This window comes from Erythrolamprus reginae, chromosome 3, assembly GCF_031021105.1.
Source record: "Erythrolamprus reginae isolate rEryReg1 chromosome 3, rEryReg1.hap1, whole genome shotgun sequence".
In the NCBI taxonomy this organism is placed as follows: Eukaryota; Metazoa; Chordata; class Lepidosauria; order Squamata; family Dipsadidae; genus Erythrolamprus; species Erythrolamprus reginae.
In genome coordinates, this window is record NC_091952.1 from 233745454 (window position 1) to 233773349 (window position 27896).

General features: G+C 37.6%; 1 protein-coding gene across 1 annotated transcript; it reads right to left on the minus strand.

Moving 5' to 3' along the window:
- Positions 1-1004: 1004 nt before the first annotated feature.
- Positions 1005-27766, minus strand: NUDCD1 (NudC domain containing 1). The gene is made up of 10 exons (XM_070748218.1): positions 27376-27766; positions 24029-24183; positions 22325-22510; positions 19386-19569; positions 18201-18386; positions 15493-15700; positions 13288-13435; positions 12610-12735; positions 5048-5204; positions 1005-1861 (listed from the first exon to the last, which is right to left on the minus strand). The coding sequence occupies exons 1-10, from the start codon at positions 27746-27748 to the stop codon at positions 1569-1571; spliced, it is 2016 nt and encodes a 671-aa protein (XP_070604319.1). The 5' UTR covers positions 27749-27766; the 3' UTR covers positions 1005-1568.
- Positions 27767-27896: the final 130 nt, after the last annotated feature.

Consider the following 27896-nt stretch of genomic DNA (forward strand, 5'->3'; position numbering starts at 1 on the left):
TGCCCCGGCGTTCAAAGGCGTGAAGCCTCTGCCGGGAATGGGGATGGAGGCGGGGGGGTATATTCATCTTTCACGGTTTTCCTGGATTTTCCTTCATTATCCATGATATAGCGACCATAAGCCCCCTTTGAAAAAACCCCGTGAAATAGCGAATCCGCGAAAGCTGAACCGCGAAGTAGTGAGGGATTACTGTACATGATTCAGAAGAAACAATTTGTTCAAAATGGAATGGAACAGAAATAATGGAAGTAACAGAAGAAGAGAAGCTGAAATGTACATTAAGACTATTTCCAGCTGATGAGAAATCTAAATGAATGAGCTCGGCAATGTTGAAGAGCACGTGTAGTTAAAATAAATGGAGAAAAAATAAAAACCATACTGAAACTCAGACAGCCAAAGTTATTGGACTGTCCTCCCTAGTTTTGCTAGTGCTAGATGTAGCTCAGTACATGATGTAAAATTAAAGCACTGTAGATGTGTGTGTGACTAATTTCCTTCAGACATGCTAGTAAACTATGGTTAACTGAAAGCACCATTCCATTTTCAACATTAGAAAAGAGCTGTTAATCTAGCTAGATGTGGGTTGCTGGTGTTGCAAGTCCTTTTAAAGTTAAAGTTAAAGTATTTTAGCTTCCCTTTCCTCTTACTAGCATGTAGTAAAAAGGCAACCTGGAAAGGGAATAACCACTTTTGCTGCAATTTTGCTTTAAACTGGTACATAAACATATTTGAAAATTATTGGCTTCAGCGTTATGTTGTAGTAATTGGAAGTCTTGTACAAAATATGATTTGTTTTTTTATTCTGGACTATTTATCCCATGGTTAAATCTACTTTCCCAGCCAGGTTATCTTTAATAGGTCTTAGTTTGTTCCTCCTGGAAAAAAATTACATACAGCCATTTTAACTCACAATCTTTTTCAAATAGTACCAGCTCAGAGAAGACAATTTCCAACAAATCTTTAAATTCATTTTTAATGTCCAGGTAAAGAACACTGAAACCTTTTCATTTTTTTAAAAAAAAATTACTTTATTTCTCAAGTGGATGAGAATTCGCCTCCAGAAACCAGATACAATCCAACTGCAATTACCACATTTGTAAATAATGAGAATTTCGAGTTTCAATTAAAAATATGCTTAAGAAAACTGGATGTACATATTCCAGTCTGATTTGTTCAATGAGCCAATGCAAGCATTTAGGGAAAACATTTAAATATTTTAAAAATCCAATTAAAACCAAACTAAAAATATATTTACTTAGATGCAAATTACCTTTTCAGACTGTCTTGATTCAGGAGACCAAATAGAAAGAGTTAAAATAAAAAGTTTTAAGGAAATTTGAAAATAATAATAGATTTATTACTAAATAAATCTCCAAATCCTTATCTCCTAAATGTACAATAAAACAATGTTGGTCATCCTTTAGGAGACAGTACATATTATATTGCACTACCTTTGCAATATAGTTGATACTGGCATTTTGTAATTTGTCTATGTTATGGAGTCTTAACTGGAAGTTGTTATGAATGCAGAGAGATCAATGATATATGTAGTCATTATGAGACCATGATTAATTTTCATTGCTTATTTTTATTATAAATAGAGCTTTTGCTGTGAGAACATACAATCTCTCATTTGTTGCTTGAAAACCCAAAAAAGTATCATGTGTATCCAGAGTTGCTACCAACTGCTTAGCAAGCTGATCAACTTGTCTGCCTTCCTTTCGGTTGTAGAGAACAGTGGTTAGAGGACTTGGCTGGCGATAGATGAACACTCTTCGCAGGCACTCGCAAAGTGCAGAATATGAGTGGTCTGGTGCACAAGCCATGAATTTCTTGTCCCGCTTGGATGCCTGCACGTAACCTAAAACACGAAGAGCCAGCAAAAGCAAATAATAATTATTTTTTATCTCACAGACCAGTTGTCATCGTGTGAGCTTTTGTTCTCTTATTTTATGCAGTGTAAGATGTGCATGAGACACATTTTCTTTGGGACTCAGCTGGATAAATGCTCACATCTTTGAATCTTCAGGACTAGATTACTCTAACACAGGAGTATCAAACTCAAGGCCCAGAGGATGGATTTAGACCTGGTCCGTGGGACTGCCCTGGAAATAGAGAAGGACAGTGCCTCTGCCAGATAGAACAGAGTGTTGGAGAGCCACGGGCAGCCCTCCCAAGCTCAATTTTCACTGGGAGAGGGTTGCAGGAGGCTGTTGCAGCTGAAAGAAGAGCTCGGGAAAGGGTTTTCACTGGCAAAGCACTTGGGACGCTGCAGGCACCCCTGACACGAGTGAGGTCAAGTTGGCCAACCCCCCCTTTGGCCACACCCATTCTGGCACCCCAAGGTCAAACACAACCCCGATGTGGCCCTCAATGAAATCCAGTTTGACACCCCTGCTCTAATACAATAGATTTGGGGTGTTTGGGGAAATTAGAAGGCCATACAGCTATGACAAATATGTTAAATTTGGGGGCACTCCCTAAAGCTCATAGGTAAGAAAGTGAGGACAAATAAAGGGAAATATTTCTTCACCCAGAGGTCATTGGTTTATGGAATTCACTTCCAGAAGAGGTTGTGACAGCTGTCAGCCTTGATAGCTTCAAGACAGGATTAGACAGATTCATGGATGCCAAGTGTATCAGTGGTTATTGAAACCAATGTCCAAGTGCCGCCCGCCTCTATGTTGGTTGAAGCAGGCAGGATTTCCTTGGGTACTATTTGTGTGTGGGGGAGAGAGGGTGTCAAGGGAAAGGGAGGGTTTTGTCTTCTCTTTCTCTTTCCCTATGGACAATTGGTGGGTCACTGTGTGACACAGAATGCTGGACTCGATGGGCTTTGATCTGATTCAGCACGGCTGTTCTTATGTTCTTAAGAGGACAGCACATGAAAAATACATGTTTAAACTGGCTCTCCAGACCTTTTCAATGCAGCATTTGAACTCTATGATATAACATTGTTTATATGCATAAGACAGGTAATGAAGACAGGGAACATTAGGACAGGGATGTTAGGCACGCTGGTGCGCTTATGCACACCCCTTATTGACCTCTTAGGAATCGGATGAGGTCAACAGTGGATGGTCTAAGGGTAAAGTTTTGGTAGTTTCTTATTGTGGTGATGGAGTCAGGGAGGGATGTATTAAGCCATGTTTCACCCAGAAAAATAATGTTGAAGGTATTAGTGTTTAGTAGGAAGAGGAATTCGGGCATTTTGTTAACTATGCTTTTTGCACTGATTAGTCTGCTTTTGAAATTAGTATTGGATCAAATGAAAATGAGTTTCTAAAGAATTACTCTGATTATCTTTGACACATCTGTCTAAGCCCTTTAGCTGTGCAGCTGGCAAGATATTTCTAATCTTTCATTATACACGGGGAAAGCCAAGCCATATTTTCTTTGGAACCAATTACTGGAACAGATTATCACCAAAGTGTTATATTGTATGCCATATTGCAACAGGCTAATAAACGAGAAGGAAAATGTTGCTAGTTTTTAATCAAACTCTTAAGATGAAGCCAAAACAAAAAGACCAGATTTCCTTCTAGCTATCTGCATTTTTTTAAAAAAGAAATCATGAGCATCTTTGGTCCCACCCACCCCCTCTCAGATAACACTTTTAAATCTTTGAAACTGTTCTCCGATATACTCCTATTTTCACATTTCCAGGCAATATGAACATAAATTAAATTTCTTCTTTTACAGACCAGACTTCTTTGTTTCTGGTATAAATGCTTCCATTTCACTCTGTAATACATGCATACATATCGTGTAAGGAATTTTATAATAAGAGCAAAGCACAATTTAAAACGACTGAAAGATGTGGGCGTCCATGCAAATGTACAGAGAGGGAATACAAAACACATATTTTCACAAACAATAATGAAACTACATACCAGAGAGAGGGAGGAATTAACATCTAACATTTAATTTGTCTTTTAGAGAATGCCAGATTCTCTGGCTTAAATGGGTGTTCCAATCTTAAAATGGCCAAGATTCTATGACTATCATAAATAACTTTTGCTGATTAGAATCTGTTCAAGTTACCGTATTTTTGGGATAATAAGACACATTTTTTTTCGTCCCTAAAAGAGGCTGATAATTTGGTTGTGTCTTATACTCTGAATGAAGCTGCCCCCCCATCCCTAACCAGGTGCTTACAATGTTCCCAGCTCTTACCTTGCAGGATCTTTCATTGTTACTCTCTGCAAAGAATGTTTTCCAAAACCTGTCTTTGTAGGTTTTTTAAAAGAATTCTCTATTTGCTCCAAATGTTTCTTTCTAGCCCTAACCAGGTGCTAACAATGTTCCTAGCTCTTGCTGGCTTGCAAGCTCTTTCATTGTTACTCTCTGAGAAGAATGTTTTCCAAACTCCAATTTTGTTTATTTTCATTCTCTACTTGCTCCAAATGATTCTTTCCAGGTGCTAATGATGTTCCCAGTTCTTACTGGCATGCAAGCTCTTTCATTGTTAGTCTCTCCGAATAAGATTTTTTTAAGGCCCTAACCAGGGGATAAAATAATTATATGCCGAAGCTGACCAGACTAAGGACGCTAGCCAGACGAATATCTGGTAGGCAGATTCTTTTCTCTATTTTCCTCCCCAAAAACTAAGATGCGTCTTATACTTTGGTGCTTCTTATATGCCGAAAAATACAGTAACTAGCATAAAGATGTTGGAAATATTAGCTACGTTTCTTCGGGAGATTTAATTTAGTTAGGCTTTTATCCTCGACTAGAAATAGTCCACACCTGTAGCAATGAACAAATATATTCTTTCCATATTCTCCCTAATATTTGAGGAACTTTCTTCTAGAAAGCTAGCTTCTAATTCTGGAAAAAAATAGATTGAATGAGACAACACTTCAGTTACTCTACTGATTTCTTTTATCACAAGATTGCTATTTCCTGAGATAACAATTTCCAAAATCCAACCCAAACAAATTTTAATTGAAAACTTTCTCTATATGAACACAGATGACGGAACTGAATGGAAAAGTACTTCAATTGTTCAATCCGAGAGCAATACTGTGTAGTCCTTTTCTCTTACCTAAGGCATTGAAAGTAGAAATATACTCCCATTTGTCTTGCTGATCTGGGCGAGGCTGCCAGAGAAGAGCATCAACATCATGGCGTAAGCAGAAGCATGGCATTTCCTTAGGATCTACTACAGCTGAGAAAAGATACTGATTGCTTCCAAGGTTTACCTGTAGGATTAAGAAAAGCAATCTTCTTTATTACCAATACAGAAATTACTAACTGGCTACACAGAACACAGTGATATCAGTAAAAAAAAAAGAATTGTCCAAACCTCCATATATTGCATTTTCCAGTCCAGTTCTGATCCGTTCTAAAGGATTAGGATTTAGGGATTGGAGGCTTAGCACACACTATATAAATGGATTATATTTGGGTGTGCTCCCTGATCCAGAATGGTATAATGTTTTTAATGTTGGACCAACAGGATCAGATCTTCATTGGATGATGAATCTTACTGGATAAATGAAGATTCTTAATTTCTTCATTTTATAACCTTGACCAATATAAGTAATATTTAGGATGATTAACAAGGTTTAAAAAAAACAGTACAAAACAAAAATAATTCTTTCACTATACTTGATACTTATGCCAGGAAAAACATAATAAACTTTTTGGAGGCATCATTATGGGAATTTTATGTAGGATGTCCATGTAGATTGTGGAATTCTTTGGGTTATACTTAACTGGAACAAAGATTGATATTTAAAGTCTATAAACTTGGGAATGCCTGTATGTTTCTTTAGAAAGGCAGCTTTTATCTGTCTTCCCCAGACCTATAAATGGCATCAGCACATTGTACTTTTAAATATTAATCATAATTAGGATGGCTGATACGCCAAACCATTAAAGCTGCTGTTTCCAACAGAAGCAAAAAAAACCCCTATCTTATGCCAATTTAAACACAAACCTATTTTTTTCAGACTTTGACTGGAATTCAAATAAATAAATAACTCTATTTTGAATTTGGAAAAGAGCATAAGGATCCAGCGGCTATATATTTAACACCCTTCGCTGTATTTTGTAAAATATACAGTGGCTTTACTGCTGAAAACCAAGGTTCAGAATCTATAATCAAGAACAGCTAACATCTTAATCTTCTTTCCTGAAATGTATTTAATTTTATATCGATTTTTGTGTGTTAGTACAGTTGCCTGGGCATGCTCCGAGTAACAAGATGACAATTAGAAAAACTCTGTGGCATTTTTGTCCTTGCAGCTGAAGTTCTAGTTCTACATGAACCCAAGGAAAGTTTTTTATACCATGGAGAGATGTAATTTTGGTTTTAAAACTCTTAAAGGATTGAAAATGGTTAATCTATGGTCATTTCACACAAGTTAAAGTTTTGAAGCATGGGTTGTCACATCATAAAGGCAGCATATTATTACCCACTAGGTTCTTACTTACCGTAGCTTTGCTGAGTTCAATAGTTTCATACCAATGTTTTAAATAAATCAAAATCAAAAGGTATACAGATTAGCAGAGGAGAGACCATGTTCCATTTAAAAAAACAAAAACAAATAGAGACTAATTAAAATTTGTCAATTTCTAGTTTTTAAACAAGAGATGTTGACAGACAATATTCTACATCTTCTGAACTGCTAAATTATTTACAGGCAATCAGAAACTGGCAATATTTATAATTACATAAGACTATAAGAAAGTCTTACCGGATTAGATCAAAACCCCTATTTCTGCAACATTTTGATTCTCACAGAGGCCAAATGTTTATGGGTTCTGACAAGCAGGCAGTGCAGACATCTCTCTCCCCAATTGCTCATTGATCCTAAATTCAGATCATTTATGAACAGGTTCAAAAGCAAGGGACCCAACACAGATATGTTTTCATCCCGCCTTCATTACTTTATCAATAATTCAAGGCACCAAACATATTTAACACTCCTTCCTCCTATTTTTCCCCACTTGAACCCACCTGAAACTCTAACTCTCTCCCACAGAGAAAAAAGCCCATTTATTCCTTGGTTTGTTGATCCACTTATCAAGTCCCAAAAGGACAGGCCCTCTTATCCCATGACCAGCAATTTGATTCAAATTGTTTTGTCATTTTGTCTCTTTAATTAGAGAAATGCCACAAAATCTCTATTCTTTTTTTGGTGTGTGTGTGTGTGACAGCGTCCCCTTGGAATGCTGCTATTATGTCAACCCTAGTCCACAGAAGAAGAAAAGAAGACAATTGAAACCTGATTCTATGTTAGGCTTGCAGTATATACACAGTATTCTTATCACCACGTCTCTTGTACAAAACTTCGCTCTCCCTAATGAGATTGTAGCCAGTGGCTTACAAATGCATTCCTTTGAGATATTAAAGAACAAAAAGAAATAATGTGGTATCAATTTTATCATAAATACATAATTGTCCTGTTTTTGTTCCAATAGACTAATATTCACAGCAGCTTAAATGTCCCATAATGAAGTGCTTCTAATCTACTCACTGCCAAAATTTCAACTCCGGGATTCAGAAAACAAACAAACAAGATGGTATTTTAATTGCTGATGTGAAAATGAGATTCTCAGTATGGCTTCACTGCAATCACATACTTTAACAGAAATATTTGCATAAATTATTTGAGGATGCAGCATAACTGAGCATGCGTATTCTTTATGAGGAGCAAGGTGCTAGAAGCTGTTACGTTTTGCTGAAAACAAAATGGGGTTGTTTGGAATGGTTCCGACAATTTCTTGCTTACTATTTTATAAATTTCATTTGCTTTGATTTTTACTGACGTGCTGCTAAGGTCTGAAGTGCGAAAACTGCTCATAGATCACCTTTTTCAGTGCCACTGTAAATTCACAGAGTTGCTAAAACAGTGCTCATTAAGGGAGGACTTCCTGAAAATATAACTAGCATTCCTACCATACAAGCTTTTATTCATTTTCTGAAGCTTTTTGATGGAGTAAGTTTCATCCCACAGTTTCCTATGCTGGAAGACAACACTTGCACACCTACCTAAATTTATATATTTAAAAAGAGCAGAAGCAGTAGAGAATTGTCTTTTGAAGCTCATTTTGATCAAATTGGAATAAAAAATGTGATTTTTGGATCTGAGACCATTGTAATGGGTCTTTCCTCTACAGCTGTAAAAAACCAGAGATTTGTTCTGCAAATCATTTGTTTTCATTATTTTCTGGGCAATTTATGGCTATAAAAATTTAGAAACTTAGAAAAATGGTTTTCATATAAATCCATAGCATTTTATTTTTAATGACATTGAATGCGTAAATGATATTTAAGGAAATAAAATATATACCCAGAACTATTTTTTAATTTTTTTCATATAATTCTATTTTACATACAATTAGTTTATTAAATATTAATACATTAAGAAATTTATTTTGTTAATAAAAATAAAATTATTTAATACCCTGTTTTCCCCAAAATAAGACATCCCCTTATAATAAGCCCAATCGGGCTTTTGAGTGCATGGCAATAATGCCAAGCACTTATTTCAAGATTCAAAAAATATAAGACAGGGTCTTATTTTCAGGAAAACATGGGTAGCTATAAAAAAAGCACTGAAAATAAAATATGGCTAAATTACTTTTTTTTTTAAAGTTCTATTTTCTTCTCCTCAGGCAAAAAAAACAGAAATAAAGGGAAGAAGGGATATTTTTCTTTTGCTTCAATACTTCTGGACTTCCTATATCTCTGTTCTTCAGTGCTCAATATGCTGTTGCCCTAATGCTGCATTTTTGTGTAAACTCAATTGCAATAGTAGTTAGACTTATATACCGCTCCATAATGCTGTACAGTATTTTCTGAACATTTTAGTGTCAGCATATTTCTTCCAACAATCTGTGTCCTCATTTTACTGATCCAGAAAGGTGAAAGAAGTATTGAGTTAGAAACTCAATAAAGAAAACAGTGTATTAAATTAACCTTTAATTTACTTTATTATTTATCTATTAGATTTGTATGCCACCCCTTTCCGTAGACTCGGGGCAGCTCACAACACAATAAAAACAGTTTATAACAAATCTAATAATTTACAATTTAAAATATTAAAAAACCCCATTATTAAACAGACATACACACAAGCATACCATACATAAATTGTATAGGCCCGGGGGAGATATCTCAGTTCCCCCATGCCTGACGACAAAGGTGGGTTTTAAGGAGTTTGCGAAAGGCGAGGAGGGTAGTGTTTATAGTACTTACTGTTTATAGTAAGACTCATCCACGCATATGGTATTTAAAATTAAACCACAGCATCATTTTGAATTATAATGAATTAAAAATCTACTAGTATCATCACAGTGATGGTCAAGTTGCTTTAGTTAAGAATTCTAACTTCTACCATCATTCCACGCAGTTTTACATTCGAAGAGAAATGACAATATGGATAAACCTTCTCTATCTGATGCCCTATAATTCCATTATATCTTTTTCTTCTGTGAACAGCACTTTCTGCTCTTGCCTTGCTTGGTGGGTAGAGAGAATAATTCCTGATTTCAATGGAGTGGATAAAGTTTTCAATCTTAATTTCTTTGGCATAGCAATGTGCAGGGAAAATAAGTGCCTTAAATCTTTCTCTGTGTCCCAAAATAGCACCAGATATCTGAAGAAATTTTAATATTTTTTTCTTCTCAGAATAGCACAACCTGCCTTAAACAAACAAACAAAAAAGGTAGGGGGAACTGAAATTTGTGCCTACTTCGCCTAGGTGGATTGACCAACTGTGTTATGTAACGCCGAAGGCTCAGAATCCTGGGAGCGATAGCCTAATGTAATTGAAAAGCATTAGGTTGAAAAGGCTAATATAGACTGAAGATCTAAGCTTCAATAAGCCTATGGATAGGTTCATCTTGATTGCGCCCAGCTAGAAGTTAATACTCGTTCTGCTGCTCCCTTCTAAATGTCAAGTTGTTTAAGTATTAGGCATCTGAAAAGGTAAAGTTTATTTTTAATGATGGTAAGAGTAGATTGCTGCACAGCAGATTTTAAGTTAGGTCGACATGACCCATTACAATTAGCTATATTAAGCACTGGGTGGTTCATGGCTTATGAAATGTTATGGCATGACTGTCCTTTTAGCTTTAAAGGTTCAAGCTGACATTAGTGATAAGGTGGTTAACTGATCAATTCTTGGTGGACACATAAGATACGATGGTGCAGATAAAGTTACTTGAGGAAATTCAACTATTGATTGTTGCAGGAAAATTAAAAGAAACCGAAAGCTATGATAAAGAAAGCAAGTGGTAGTACAAATTTAAGGAGATTATTGTTCTATGTTATTTGAGGGATAGCACTTCATATTGGAAGCTATGCTTTTGTACAGAATTCTTTTAATACATTTAAGTGGGATAAACAGGTTTGTCCATTTGATGTGTATAACTTGGCAGCTAACATAGAGCTCAGGCTTTTTTCTTGACAAATTATGTCCCATCAAGTCAGTGTTGTCTCTTGGCAACCCCAAAAACAGATTTTCTCCAGGGTGATCCATCTACAACCTGGCCCTTCATGGAATCCAATAGTGCACCTATCACCACCATAATTGAGTCCAACAATTTATTGCTAATCATTGTCTTCTTTTACTTTCTACCTTTTCCGGCATTAAAGACTTCTAAACAGATACAGGTCTTCACATAAGTCCAAAATATAGTCATTTCAACCTGGTCATTTGTGCCTCAAGTGATAACTCTGGATCAATTGGTTCAATGATCCATTTGTGATTATTATTATTATTATTATTATTATTATTATTATTACTACTACTACTACTACTACTACTACTACTATTATTATTATTTGGTGCCCGTTGTTGTGAGTGCTCCTTGTCCACTTCAGGTCATGTCAGATTCTGAGGATGATGAGTCAAGCCCCTCTGGATACCCTGGGCCAGGGGGATTACCAGCTTATGCAGATAGCGAGAGTGAGGAAGAAAGTGACCTGAGTGAACCCGAGGAACCATTGGAGGGGGCTTATATGACAATGGGGAAGTGGTCCCAGTCAGAGGATGAGGAAGACATTAGAAGGGATAGTCAGTGGATAGACCCTTGCTATAGGAGATTGCTGAGAAGGTGAGAGGAGTTGCATAGTAAAAGGAATTAGTTACAGCCTTAGTCTCTTTAGGGTGTGATGTCACTTCCAGGCAGTGTAAAGGCAAAGGATTAGGGGTTATTGGGTGTGGGGTTTCAACAGTGTTCAATGCAATAGTTGTAGAGTGGGGGTGTGCTTGAACAAGGCTTCAAAACCGAGTCTTCAGAGAGGGGCGGCATAGAAATCCAATTAATAAGTAAAACCATGATTTCTGCCTCAATAAAAGACATTCTCTGCTGGAGGATTTTTGCTTGGGATTTTGCTGAAATGATAAATGGACTGGTTATTTAAAGAATCCCAATTAGGCCGAGTTTGGTGCCTTTCCCAAAGTCTGTTGATGCTTAGCTCCGGAGAGAAAATACTCCCTTTTTCCTTGCCATTTTAAATCTGCTTGACGCTATGTGTGATTTTATCAATAAAGAGTGTGATTTTACCATGAAATAAGGGACTTTTTGACTCGGGGGGTTCACTTCGAGCCCCGTGCACAGAACACCCATGATGTTCTCAGGAACCTTTTCCACCATCAGAGTTCAGAAATGTGTCAATACTCTTTCTATCCTGCTTCTTCAAAATCCGTCACTTCCATAGAATCTCATGGAAAAGCCATTGCCTGCATAATGAGCCTTCTCTGTGGCGGCCCCGGTCCTCTGGAACCAACTCCCCCCGGAGATTAGAATTCCCCCACCCTCCTTTTGTAAGCTCCTTAAAACCCACCTCTGCCGTCAGGCATGGGGGAACTGAGATATTCTTTCCCCCTAGGCATTTACAATTTATGCATGGTATGTTTGTTAGTATGTTTGTTTGGTTTTACAAATAAGTGTTTTTTAATTGTTTTAGTATTAGTTTTAGTATTGGATTTACATGATGTTTTATATTATTGTTGTTAGCCGCCCCGAGTCTACGGAGAGGGGCGGCATACAAATCCAATAAATAATAATAATAATGTTGATCTTTGTAAATAAAAGCATGTTAACTGATTGTCTTTCTGATTGTCCTAGATATTGTTTTTGGGAAGAGGGGACAGGGAAGAGAGCAGGAAAATTCTACGGGTGAATGGCTTCCTTGGTTTGTAGTAGGAAGTGGTAGAAAAAGTAAGATTCTGTGAAGACCAGAGAACCAGGTGGGCTGATGGAAACTACTGTACTAGATCAAGTATATTGGCAATGATTGAGATTAACTCAATGACTGAGATTAACTCGGGAAGAGAACACTTGCGATATTGCTTTAGAAAGGACTAAAGTCACAAAAACATGGCCCTATCCATTTCTGTCTGAAAGGACATCATTATGGATGAAAACAATTAGAACAGGGGTGTCAAACTGGTGGCCTGCGAGTCAGATGTATCACGGGCAGGCCACGTCCACACCGGCTCCACAAAGGCAAAAAGGTCACAATATGTCACGTGACGAGTTTGACACCCATGAATTAAAAGGGCCAGAAAAACCAACGGAAAAAAGAAATGAATTCTGCAAATTGTCAACCATGATGCAATTTAAGAAAATAATCTTTATGCTTACCACATGAGAGATCTTCATTGTATGACCGTCAAATCTACATAAACTTGTACTGTCTTCAAGGAAAATATCGCATTCTTCTAGCTCTTGAGCATTGCATGGAGGATTTTCTTTGTTAGGATCTGGATTCTAAAATCAGAAATTCAATTTAGTTTTCTATGCATTCTGTGAGCCAACATTAATAACATAGCAGTAAAAAAAATCATGTGATATAATAAAAACCTATAATATATGTATTGCATCCAGTATTTCATTAATATTTTTAAAGGGTTTAATTCCAGAGTATAGTAAATTCATAGCCGCATGAGATAATTGTATTGTAAACTGAAATATTTTAGACTACAGTTTGGGAAACAATTATTGTTTCTCATAAAAAAATCCCTGGAAACTCAGAAGTTGGGGAGGACTGTTGTGTTGGTGTTTTGTCTCCTTTTTATGTTTATGCATATTGAGCTTTCCTTCAAGGTGTAATGATTTAATTTCATATCTATAATCTGAAATATGTCCATCACTTTCAGCCTACCTAAAGATAATTAAACACAATATATAAAGCTAATCACTGTAGGATATTCAATAAAGTATGATTTCAAAAACCATGCAACATGCAATTTAACTACTAGATAAACATACAGTTCGGTATGTGTATGTACATATTAAAACCTCAGATTTTATTGTGTTTACCATTTCATCAGATGTAAGATACATCAGCTGCTCAGCTATTGCGGCCCTTTGAGTTGGGTCCATAATAAATTCCCCCCGAGAGTCACCAATAATCAGTTCTGGCCATAAACATTTCTCTTCTTCCTTCTTAATTAAAATTATCTCTAATCTGGGAAAATAGATAAACATAGATAAAGGTAGATAGATAAAGGTAGAACGAAAGACTTAATATAAAATAAATTAATCTATTCACAATGCCTTGATAGTAGTAACTGAGGATTCTTCAAGGAAATCCAACTATGAATTCACACCAATCAGAAGTCTTCAAACTTAGCTATTGTACATGAATTTAGTGGGGCAAGCCCCCCTAAGAGCAATAAATCGCTAAGAGATGCAACACTAATGGCTGGCTGCATTTATCTTTGGGACACCCAGCTTCCAACCATCAAATGAAGTCAGGAGTGCATTTCTCCATTCATCCCGCACCTCAGACTTTGTTATGACTGCGGTGTTACCTCTGCATGGCTGGTTCATCCAGCACCGCAGAAGACAAAAAGTCTCTCGTTGCTGAATTATCTGGGACAGCGTGGTGGGATGGGCTGTGATCTTCTCTAATCGCAATGCCTGGAACAGTGGGATTGATGAAAAGAAATAGGCCTCCATCTTTACATGGAAGTAGCCCTAAGAAGTGCCTTTGGGCAGCCGCAGCCAGCGTCACATGGATCAGAGAGTCCAGCTTTTTCAGGGTGTTTCTGTGCATGTGACCCAGTACAAAATCATGCATAAATTTGGGCACCAGAAATATCTTCACTAGCTGAATCCGCTGTTTCGGCTTCAGCAGTGCCTGCGAGAGCTCCTGATCAGGGAGTCCAATTTGCCAGTGTGCTTAGGGACAATGCAGCCTTTTCAATTGAATTGGAGGCCGAGGTAACAAACTTGAGTTCCCTGTCCCAAGAGGATCGTAAGTGGTTGGCAAAAGGGCCATACACTTCTACTTGCTGTCCTTGGTGATGGTGAGGCTAACAGACTCCTTGGCATTAAGCTTCATTCCGGTGCTAGATAGGGCTTCAGAAAGGAGGTGGTAGTTTTTCCTGAAGCCAAGGGGACTTCTCTGCTAACAACCCAAGGTCATCGGCATAAGCTATGGTCTGATGGCCATCGAAGTCGTACCCGATGCTGGGTACTGGCTACAGCAATTTCTTCAATGACCACAATGAAGAAGAGCAGAGACAGAGGATCACCTTGCTGGACCCTTCTACCACATGGTGTGGGAGCACCTGCAAGCTGCACCATGGACTGCTAATAAAGGTGGCAAAGATATGCCACCAGGGGAAGTGGTAGACCTGCAGCTTTGGCGAAACGAAAAATCATGTGGTAAGAAACAGTGTCAAAAGCCTTTATGACATCCAGGAACAACATTGCACAAGAGCCTCCGAAGGACGGAGTGCAGGAGAGTCATTACCTCAAGGCCTGCTGGAGAAACCATGTTGAAGGGGCAAGAATTGGAGCGTATAGCAGAGACGCCCTGCCAGGATCTTGTGAAGGGCGTGGACGATGGTGGATGCGATTGAGATAGGGCAGTAATCACCTGAGTTGATGGTTCATCCGTCTTGGGAAAAAAGACCACTCTGGAACAGGCTAGATGTTCTAGTGGACCTCCGGCAGCTAGCAGCAGGTTCAAATAAGTGGCTAGAGATGGTTGATACCATGTTTAAATATTGAGACTTGTGGACTTCAACTCCCAGAATTCTCTAGTCAGCTATACTAGGTGGAGAATTCTGGGAGTTGAAGTCCACAAGTCTTAAAGTTGCCAAGTTTGGAGTCCCCTTCTGTAAATGGTGAATTTTCACTGAAACAGTTTAGAATTAAACTCTGCCCCCAGGCCTTCTATACCATGTGTTCGCCTCAATTCCAAAATTATAAAGAAAAAGAAACCATCTGCAATAGGAAAGCGAATGGATCATGTGGATTTATAGATGGCCACATGAAAAACTCCAAATTATAGATAAGCATTATCTATTCAGCATTATTTTATGAATCACACATGGGTGACTATTTACAAACTCAGATGTTAAACAATACATACTACTGATATTCATTTCATTGTGGCAATCTACATTAAAGATATTTTAGTAATGTCAACACCTGGTGAAAAATGGCAATAGGTTACAGATCAACATATATAACAAATTCAACAGATCAAGTACACAACACAAAAATAAATACCTATTTTCTTTAATTATCCATGTGGAGCTTTCATGGTCAATCGATGAAAAAAGGTCCCCTTTCAGTATAGGAAACTGTGGGTCTTTCAGTGCTACACTGAGATGATTTGGAGAAAAGCTGACATGTATATCTTCTTTGGTAAAGTTTTCGTGGAGTCGGAAAGTGATTGTCAAATCATCTTCAGTCTGTTGCCAGTAATATAGAGGTTCTATAAACGGAAGTACATAAGGGCTGTACATAATTAGCTAAAGGCAAAAACATTAAAGATTTGTGGAATAGCTGTCAAAAATCCGGTTATTTGCACAATGAAATATTGCATTGCCTAGCTACCTGAAACTACAAAAAGAAAAATAGCAGCTCAAATATCATCTGTCATTATTTAAAACCTACTAGGAAGGTACAAATAATCATTAAATATAAAGAGAATTTAAAAAATATAATGCATGGATAAATAGAATCAAAGGGACCATTTAGGCTATTAGTCCAATCTACTGCTCAGTGAAGAAAAACAAATTAAAGCAGTAAAAGACATCCATGGTCAAACTGTTGTTAATGTTAGGAAATTTATTTATTTATTACTTAGATTTGTATGCCGCCCCTCTCCGAAGACTCGGGGCGGCTCACAACATGTAGAAACAAATCATAAGCAATCAGACAAATTTAAAATATTTAAATATTTTAAAACCCCATATGCTAACAGACACACACACAGACATACCATGCACAAATCAAACGTGCCCAGGGGGAGATGTTTCAGTTCCCCCATGCCTGACGGCAAAGGTGGGTTTTAAGGAGTTTACGGAAGGCAGGAAGAGTAGGGGCAGTTCTAATCTCCGGGGGGAGTTGGTTCCAGAGGGCCGGTGCCGCCACAGAGAAGGCTCTTCCCCTGGGGCCCGCCAACCGACATTGTTTAGTTGACGGGACCCGGAGAAGGCCCACTCTGTGGGACCTAATCGGTCGCTGGGATTCTTTTCTAACACTGAAAAGTGTAATCATATCACTTATTAGCCATTTTTAATTAATTTTAAGTTAAAGAGGTTAGTTTTTCCATTTTTCTTCACTTAGATTTATAGTCCCTGATCATCTTCACTGCCCTACTTTGAAATTATACCAATTTTTAAGGATCCAGAAATCATGGAGCCCAGAACTAGAGACAAAAGTCTAAAGAATGAACTAAAAAGAAAAGAAAAGAAAAGAACAGAAGAGTTACTTCCACTGATTTTGAAATTGTATTTATGATGATACAGCCCAATGCAGATTGAGTTGTATGCAATTATCTTCCAAGGAAATAAATGACAGGTCTGTTAGTCATAGAGTTGTCATTTTTCTTTGACTGTTCCCATTTATAAAATCACATCAACAATTATATTTTATGAATCATTGGAAAACATTATTACAGTCATTATTAGACACTAACTAAATAGTATAAGATAACCCTACCACAAATATAATGTAATTTACTACGAACAGTGGTGCCTCTACTTAAGAACTTTTCTAGATAAGAACAGGATGTTCAAGATTTTTTTGGCCTATTCTTAAGAACCATTTTCTATTTAAGAACCCGAGCCTGGAAAATTTCCCAGGAAATTTGAGAGCAGCACAAAGGCCCGGCCAGTTTCCTGCCATTCCCCCTGGGTTCTCTCTCTGGCGCAGTGTATGGGAGGCAGCCGGGTGTATGGGAGGTGGGTGCTCCTCCTTACTGCCTCAAAGTCCCTTTTTTTTAAAGCCTTGAAGTTTTGGATTTTTTTGATTCCCCTCACCTGACCTTCTTCCTTCAGCAGCGACTGTCTTCTTCCTCTTCTTCCTCCTCCTCCTCCCACCCAAAATCCGAGTTTTTATTTCTTTCCTAATGGGTTTGCACACATTATTTGCTTTTACATTGATTCCTATAGGAAAAAATTGCTTCTACTTACAAACCTTTCTACTTAAGAACTTGGTCACAGAACGAATTAAGTTCTTAAGTAAAGGCACCACTGCAATCAATATAATATAGAACACACCAACTGTTTAAAAATAAAAGTATCATTTTCCCTTATTTGGGTATATAGGCTAGATGAAACTATTAGCATGGATTCTTTCTAGCAACTTTGCTAGCTAAAAAGGCTGACGTTTTTCAATGAACACCACTACCCATCATTTATTATGTCTGAGTAGGTTATGATAATATATTTTGAGAACTCTACTTATCTTATTCGCATAAATGGACATAAATAGGAATATGTTATATTTTTGAATCACCATACCTTCCAGGGGTGGTATCCACTTATCTTCCCTACCAGTTAGCAAATGTGAGCACACATGCATGCACACAGCCTTCCGCATATGCGCACAGCCTCAAAAATGTGACTAAATGGGACATCATTATATCTGGATGGTGAGCAGGCTTACCCACATTCAGCGCTGCAGTTTGTCCGAACCAGATGATTATCACCTCTGATACCTTCTTATAATCTTACAATCATATGTATTGAAGGTTTTGGCAAGTTACATATTTAAACAGATGCCCACTGTATATAAGTAAATATATTGCAACTCTAATTTCTACAATTACTTCTTTTAACTGTAAAAACTGTGTGATATCAAGGTTGCTTTGGATGTTCTGGGATTAGGTCTCAGCATGGCTACGCTGAAGAATTTTCAAGCTGCATGATTTTAATTACGTTTTCCACTATAGACCTTCAGGATAGCATGAGCCATAGGGACATTACCTTTCCTGTTTGCTTCTGTTTTCTCCTTTTCATTTTCATCTTGCTTGGTCTCACCATTCTGCAAAAGAGTAAAGGGCTTGTAGGAGATAACCATCAAGCCACTTCCATCTGGTTCTAGAGCTGCATAATGAGGAACAGATTTTCCTTGAAGAATTCGGCGATTGGAGACTTCATATACTTCTTCACCTGATTTAAAAAAAAGTTTTGAATTTCTTAATTACTCCCATTTTTAAAAGATAAACATTCAACAATTATTATTATTATTATTATTATTATTATTATTATTCATTAGATTTGTATGCCGCCCCTCTCCAAAGACTCGGAGCGGCTATACTACAATACTTTGATCTACCAATATTGGGGCATTAACTGTCAATGTCTTTAGAAGGCATATAGCCTTCAGGAAAGGAACCAACACAAAGTCCTTGAAAAAATGTTATCTAGATAGTAGAGAGCACATATACTCTGCTTATAGCTCGAAGGTTAATTACACTACTAGTAATTCTTCTGGAATATCTCAAAATCCTTATTTACAAGATGGTGTATTGAATATATTCCTGGCCTTGAATTATTTCTAAAAATTGTAAAGGTGGGATAGAATTTTTTTTTTAATTGTAAATGGTCTTGTAAAGCTTGATGGATTCAGAGAGTGATCAGCCCAAAGTCACCCAGCTGACTTTCAATTTTCAACTCTGCCTTATGTCCAAAGCATACTCCTCTCACTTTTCCATGTAATCTGAAGTAGGCTGGGCTGAGAGAAAGTGACAGGCTCAAATTCACCCAGCATATTTTCATGATTTCTATTGCCAGGCTTTGCCTTAGGGAAAAAAAAACTATTTGAAAGAATGTCTGCTTGTAGCATGGAGTCTGTTTCAGCCATCTGAAATTGTTTCTATATATTTTAGGGAAACAGGAAGGATAACAAAGTATTATTGAAAAATACCTCTTTAATTTCATTGTGATTTACTAGTATCTTTAATGCCATTTCTTTTAAGAATTTTTTTCTAACCGTTCTGCCAGACATTTGGACTATTAGGAATTTGCAAATTTGTATTCATATCCTTTCGCCATTCCCCTAGTTAATAGTTTCCAGAATTCCTCCAGTAAGAATGTAATAAATATGTACAGATACACAGTGAACTTTCTTTCATATACCAGCAAAGTAAAACCAAGTGAAATACTCACCCTCCTTAGAAGTATTCACAATTGTAACCCACTCCAATGAAACATGAAAGCCACTGCCTTGTGCATCCGATTCATCCTTTTCCATTCGTAAGAGTAAGACACCAATTGAATGTGTGTCTGACTGCACAAACGATAGGCTGTGGACTACAATAAAGGGAGTCTCAAACTCTTCACTGAATAGTATCTGGAGAAAGAAGGAATTTTAGTAAGCAACAGTAATATTTTCTGATGCACAATCCATCCTTCAGATCTAATAGAACTATCAGGCTGTGTTTTTGTGACGGTAACTCAGCATCTACTGTTTCCAATCCACACAGTTCATCTAACAGGAAAAGAAAATATTTATTTGAAGTGTTTTAGATGTGGCTGATGGTATATGATCCTGTGCTTCCAATTTTAAGATTCTCTCCCCGCCTACAAATAAACTATGTTATTGGTCCCAGATGTTCCAGCTTTATAACTGAATCGTCTATCCCGAGCAACCTGAACATAAATCTGGAGACAATAAAACTTATTCTGTCTCTCCATCTTTCAACACTCTTTTACAAAGGGGAAAAATATCACCTCAAGGCTAAATACAGTGATCATTCAAGCCTTTTTCCCTGGGACTGGCTCATCATAATGGATGAATTCCCTTAATTGTAGCTTTATTCCACAAACCATGAACATTAATATGCTTTGCATACACTTCCTTAATCATCCAGGAAAATGACTAAGACACACAGATACAGTACAATCTATAATAGAAATCTCTATGGGCAAGTTGGAAATTTGTTTATCATAAACTAGTTGATATTTTATGAATCAAATTCCAAAAGTGATTATGAACACATGAAAGAGAAAAGATATTAAAAACTCAATAAAGCTCTGGAAGCTTTATGGATGTTTATAAAGTATTGGAGCAGCCCTCGAGATAGAATGTATAATAAGATAGGATGGTGAACCAATTTGGTCTATTATTTAAGACATCAGGCTAGAAGGAAAGAGATCTTAAGTTCAAGTCCCACTTTGGCTGTGAAAGCCTGCTGGATGACTTTGGGCAGTGACTACTTCTCAACCTAACTCACCTCCCAGAGTTGCTATGAGGAAAATAGGAGGAGGAAGGTATGGTGGATATGTTTGCCAGTTTGTGTTATTTGTAAAAATAATAAAAGCAGGAACAAACAAACAAATAAATAAATAAAAGGGACTAGATATCTCAAATTCTGAATAGAGTTATTGTATTCAACTGTCAGCACAATTTCTAGGAAAAAAGATAACAGTGATAAAGATAAGTGATAGTGTTTGTTTTTATTCTGCAATGAACATAAATATCTTTTCTTCCTCCTATTTTCCCAAGAACAATCTTTTGTGGTGAGTTGGGCTGAGACAGTCACTGGCTCAAAGTCAGCTTATTCGCTTTAATGCCTAAGGTGAGACTAGAATTCATGGTTTCTAGCCTGCTGCCTTAACTATTAGCTTATTTGAGGAGTAACAGAAAAATTAATGATATAACTACCCGCCCCCTCCTAAACATTCTAAACTAGCAAAAAGATAGATGTTGTTTGGAAAACTAGTTCTTTTGTTATATAAAATATGGAGAAGAAATAATTAATTTCTATGCTATATCATTTTCTTTCAGAAATGACCTAAGGGTAATTGAGAATTTCTTTACCCAGAGAATGTTAGGAAATAGGGCAATTTTCAATGCTTGATAATAGCACTTTTGATGCTAACTCCAGCAAGATTCAATTAAGATCAACATGATGTTCAATTAATTAACTTTCCATAGAAACATAGAAGTCTGACCTTATTTAACCCTTTAATATATTTAAATGTTTCGATCATGTCCCCCCTAATACAAGAGATTTTATTCTGTTACCCACAATATCAAGCTTTAGAGGTTTCCTCTGGAATCTTGAAGTAATGGCTAATCCTCAATTTCACATGGTGTGTGTGTGTGTGTGTGTGTGTGTGTGTGTGTGTGTGTGTTGGGAGTATGTGGTTGCAGGGGTGTCATAAATTCTCTGGTAATTGCCTTTATAGCTGTTGTCTTTATGTTTTACAGAAATATGTTTTACATATTTCTGAACAATAATGGTTAGATCTTATGACTAGCAGTAATGGTTTATTATTTTTTTTAATATGATGTAGGTAGTAGTCCTTGAAATTATAACAATAATTTCCATCATAAATCATAAGTCAAGACACCCACATGACTTTATGACTTTTTCTGCAATAGTTGCTAAGCAAAGATCATAGTTGTTAAGTGAACACCATGTTCATTAAGTGAATCAATATATTTCTACTGTCTTTTTTTGCTGGAAAGCATAATCACATAAATGTGGAATAGTTGTGACAAGATAGTTGTCAAACATCTCAAATATGATCATGTGATTGTGGAATGTGCAGCCGACAGAACTCCAATTTGTAAAAAGCATTTGGGAGTTCTGTTGTAACTTGGTGTAACTTGGAACAGTCAGTAAGGTGCTGATCATTAAACAAGAACTATCTGTAATTTTAGTATTGTTCACCAAGTACAACTTGGTGTACTTGGTGTACAAGTAGATGAATCCCAGACTTTCACCTGCTCCATTAATCTCAGTATTTTCAAAAGCAATGAAGACACTTCTTTAGGCAGGCAATTCCACATGCTCTAGGGGTGACTAAACAGCCAATAGGCCTTTAATTTTGATACTATTTTGATAATTGAGTTGGATACGTTGATCTTCAACTTTAGGGACTGTGTTTTATGTACATTGTCTAGAACTGTTTTGTGTGTGCATCAGACCTTTGTAAAATTATAATATATAAATGATAATAATTAGGTTTCTGGAGGTTAGCAACCTTTTAATGAAGAAATGAGGAAAACACTTATCTTACCATTCAAAAAATATATGAAAACTAGTATATTTAAACTGAAGCAACTGAGCAGCAGAAGACAAATTATCAGGACTTACTTCCCACTTTTCACAAGAACCATCATCCCGCTTGCCAGTTTGAATAAGATATAGTCTTCCTGTTCCATCTGAAAGGGTAACCCAGGTGGAAGATGTGAAATGTAGTGATGCACAGAGACGATTATCACAAGCTATTAAGTCTGCAGGAAGCCTGAATACTTCTCTTGGTTTTTTTAAGGCATGGTCCTGTAAGCAAGAGGGAAAAAAGAATTTGTATAAACTCAAAAGACAAAGGACAAACAATCATAATAGTAAAGCTGAGGTTTTCATGAACTCTGGTGATGGGTCTTTGGTCTATACCAGTGATGGCGAACCTTTTTTCGTTCGCATGCCAGAAAGGTGTGTGTGAGTGTGCTAGCATGTGTACATGTGCCCACTCCTTTTTCCTCCCTGCCATGAATGCGCATCCACCCCGGATCTGCCTCCACACATGCTCCCAATCTCCGTCTCCGCACATGTGCACAGTCTCACTGAAGCCTGGGACATGAAAAAACGGCCCAACCAGAAGTTTGGGAAATGCGCTTCCGGTTTATCTGTTGTGCTTTTTTGAACTCCGGGGCTTCAGGAAGCTTCCCTAAACTCTCCAGAATGCAACACCACCACCACCACCCGGCACAACAGGCAAACCAGAAGTGCATTTTTCAAATTTTTGGTTTGTCCATTGAGTGCTCTTTTTTTGCACTCCAGGGCTTCAGGGAAGCTTCCCTGAAGTATCCAGAGGGTGAAACAGCCTTCCCCAAGGCTGTAAATCAACTGGCCAGTGCACACATACATGCTGGAGCTTACATAGGGCAACATTTTCCATGCCCTCCTATATGGAGTCTACGGAGAGGGGCGGCATACAAATCTAATAAATAATAATAATATTAATATTATTAATAATAATTATTATAATTATTATTAATAATATTATTATTATACGGCTCTGCACGCCACCTGTGGCACACATGCCATAAGTTTGACATCATACATCCTGCAAATAAGCACAAACAAAGTTAGAAATGATAAGGAGTCAGAAGAAAACATAATCTCCTTATTAAAAAAGTAATACATATTAAACAAGAATGTCTGGTGATTGATCCAAAGTTATCTGATTAAGGATAATGTAATCTTTGTGTCTCACAGGGGTAGTATTCCCCTGAAAGAATTGGCAAGTGGGATAAAAGTCAAAATCTGAAAGTATTTTTGGACTTACATTTCCTAACATATTAATACGTGGCTACTATTCTATACCTCCCACTCCCTATTATATCAATTGGAACCACTTCTGGGATGAGATGTATAGTATCTACTGATACATATAATGTTCACCTGCATGGTCTCTCATATCTTTTTATATTTAAATTAAAAACAGGGCAAAAATAGCTTTAACAGAAGATACATTATACATTACAAACTACAACCTTTTGAATAAATATCCAGATAATCCATAATTACTTATTAACAGAGAGAAAACTATTAATTTTGTATTTTGCTTTGAATGTTTTATTTGGCAAGGTGTGATTAAACATACAAATTGTCTCCGGAGCTCAGGGAAGGAAGTTTAAAATTCCCTCTCCCTGAAAACTGAAATTTGGGAGGCAAGAATGTGAAAAACAATATTTTTGCTGAAAATTACATATGTAGATCTTGGATGCATACTTGGAAGAAAATTTACCCAATTTGCTGCTACCATCTAGCATATTTATTTCATAATGAACTTACCAAAGTAACACTTAAATTCATGACTCTTCCAAGCTGATCAACATAATAAACATTATCTTGGTACCAGGAATCAAGATGTAGGTAATTATACATGCCAAATGCACGCATGTGTTCCAAGGTGTACTGATCATCTCTCAGTTTGACTTCTGCTACCGCTGAAGGAAGAAACAAACAGGAAAATTATGATATTGCACAACCACTTATGAACTTATAATATTAAACTTATTGGTCTTGTTGAAAAAAGCACAAGAAAGAATGTTCTTTCTGCCCCAACTCAGAAAGCTCAAACTGCCCAAGGAGCTACAGAGGAATTATTGAGTCAGTCATCTGCACCTCTATAACTGCCTGATTTGATTCTGCTGTCCAATAAGACAGACACAGACTTCAGCGGATAATCGGAACACCAAAAAAACCAAAAACAAAATAACACCCCAATTGCTTCCAAACTGTCTTCCATTGAGAATCTGCATACTGCATGAGTCAAAGAGGGATATGAAAATATTTACAGACCCCTCATATCTTGAACATGAGCTGTTTCAACTCCTAACTGCAAAACGACGCTATATCCAGAACAATTGGAAACAAGAACAATTTTTTTCCTGAATGCCATCACTCTGCTAAACAAATAATTCCTCAGCACTGTCAACATATTTTCTAAGTCTGCCCTACTATTAATCTTCTCAGCGTTCCCATCACCTATCTCCACCCACTAATAACTATATGACTGTAATTTGTTGCTTGTATCCTTATGATTTACATTAACTGGTTCCTAATATAATTTGATTGTTTATTTGTACCTGGACATTAAGTGTTGATTCTTGACAAATGTATCTTTTCTTTTATGTACACTGAGAGCATACACTGAGTCGTTCCGAGTCTTCGGAAAGGGGCGGCATACAAGTCTAATTAATAATAATAATAATAATAATAATAATAATAATAATAATAATTATTATTATTATTATTATTATTATTATTATTATATGCACCAAGACAATTTCCTTGTGTGTCCAATCATACCTAGCCAATTAAAAATCTATTCTATTCTACTCTATTCTATAAATATATTTTCCTCATATATTTAAAATAAGGGTATTGTAGGTTTTTCCCAAAAGTAAATACACAGAAACCAGGCTGATCAGTAAAATTAGTATTAGAGTGCCATCTACTGACTGACTTTTCTTTAAATACTTAGGCAAGTTTTAGAAGGCACTTTTTTCTCTAATAGCTTTTATAGCTTTTATTTCTTTGGCATTCAAAAATACAAAGAAAGAAAAATTAAGTTGTGACAGCAACTTGAATCTATAAATCTCCCATACCTATTTTCTTATACCAAGACCACAAGTCTCTTTTAGAAATAAAACAGACTAATATTATGCACAGATATAGGAAGCTAAATAATTAGAAATAACTCAATTTTGATTATGGAACTCTGGATTACCAAGCAACATTTACTATATGGAATTAATTTAATACTTTATCCTTCATACTACCACAAAGAACAATAGTCTATTTATTTCTCTGGGGAACTCTAAGTAGACTCCAAACTGATGTTTTTAGAACTTGGATTGGAGACCAACAGGAAATCTGAGACCTGCAGGAGAGTTTGGGAAGTGAAAAAGTGAAAGCCATTTTTTAAAGGAAGCCAAAAAAACCCCTACAGAGCCCCTTTGGTTTTGTGGTTAAGGCTCCAGACTAGAAACTAGGAGACCAGAAAGGTGACTGAGTGCACTTGGACTGGTCATTTTCTCTCAGCCCAACTCCCCTTAGGTGGAAATTAGGAGGAGGAAGGTGTGTTGGATATTTTTGCGGCCTTAATTATTTGTAAAAATAAATAACTTAGCAAATAAATGGGAAATAAATAGATGCAACTCCATGAAGCCACTGAAAGTCAAATTTGGCTCGAAAGAATATAATATAGTTGATAGTTGCTTGACTGTTATGAGATGGGAAGTGTAATGAATGAATGAATGAATGAATGAAGGGATGAATGAAGGGATGGATGGATGGATAAAGTGTTGGTTATGACCTTTAAAGCCCTTCATGGCACTGGACCAGAATATCTCCGAGACCGCCTTCTGCCGCACGAATCCCAGCGACCGATTAGGTCCCACAGAGTGGGCCTTCTCCGGGTCCCGTCAACTAAGCAATGTCGGTTGGCGGGCCCCAGGGGAAGAGCCTTCTCTGTGGCGGCCCCGACTCTCTGGAACCAACTCCCCCCAGAGATTAGAACTGCCCCTACTCTCCCTGCCTTCCGTAAACTCCTTAAAACCCACCTTTGTCGTCAGGCATGGGGGAACTGAAACACCTCCCCCGGGCATGTACAATTTATGCATGGTATGTTTGTGTGTGTGTTTGTTTGTTAGTAAAATGGGGTTCTTTTTAAAATATTTTAAATTATATTTGGATTTGTTATGAATTGTTGTGTCTTGCTGTGAGCCGCCCCGAGTCTGCGGAGAGGAGCGGCATACAAATCTAAATAATGAATGAATGAATGAATGAATGAATGAATGAATGAATAAATAAATAAATGCATCTCCATGAAGCCATCAGAAGTCAGATTTGGCTCAAAGGAAGTAGTCAATAGTTGCTTGACAGTTGCAAGATGGGAGACAAAATGAATGAATGAATGAATGAACAAATGAATGAAGGGATGGGTGGATGGATGCATCTCCATAAAGCCATCAGAAGTCAAATGTGGCTCAAAGGAATATAATAGTCAATAGTTGCTTGACAATTATGAGATGGGAGGCAGAATGAATGAATGAATGAATGAATGAATGAATGAATGAATGAATGAATGAATGAATGGACAGATGGATATCCATGAAGCCACCAGAAATCAAATTTGGCTCAAAGGATAATAGTTGCTTGACAGCGAGATGGCAGTCAGATAAATACTGTATAGTCAATCAATAAATCGCAAGACAATGAAACAATCAACTAAATGAATAACACAGAGCCAGTGCTGTTAACAAAAACGACATCTAACACTCATCCAGTGCCACAGCTTCCATCCAGATGTTGTTCTTCCTTCAGCAAATGGTGAAAAAAACCCGGATATTTAAAAACTCGAGGACAGGAGTTTTATATATATTTATATATAATAACCTCGGCTTTTCCTGCTCCCATTCTCCTGGTTGATCGCCTGGAAGCGCTGTCCCTGGTCCAGCCAGCCTCCCGGGGGGCTGGACTACAAGACCTTCAAGGTCCCTACCACCGGCTCTATTCTATTCCCCGCAAGGCCGCAAATCCGGGCAGCGGAGGCAGAGTGTTCCCCGTTCCTCCACCCCAACACAGCCTATTCTGCTCCGTAGCCCAAACCCGGGCGCCACGCCGACACTCACGCGAGTCCAGCCCCACTTGATAGCAGGCCAGCGGCTCCAACGAAAGCTTATAGCCCTCGAACCTGGGGTCCAGCAGCAGCCGCTTAACGCGCAACGAACAGTTGGCCGCCATACCGCGGGCCTCGGCCTCAACTGCCGCCGCTGAGGGGGACAGGCAGCTTCCGGAGCGGCCCTCAAAAACCTTTTCGGTTGCCGAAGCCCGCTGAGGCCGTGGCAACAGAGCGCACCCCTCGCGCGCGAAGGATTTGGGGTAGTGCAGAGCCTGCTGGGAATCGTAGTTTTGGAGCGCCCTGGCTGTGGCGCGAGATAGCCTTTTTAACGTTCCTATGCGCTTCGTCCCCGGGGCCTTGCAGTTTGGCGTGTGATCCTTCATCACCCTAATTCAGTACAAATCGACGCTGTTGAGCTCACTGAAGGTTGTTTCTTTTTTACATTCGATTGGAAGCAGTGGACCGATTGAACCATACAGTAGTTGGCAAAGTTAGCTCTTCTATGACTTGTGGACTTCAACTTCCAGAATT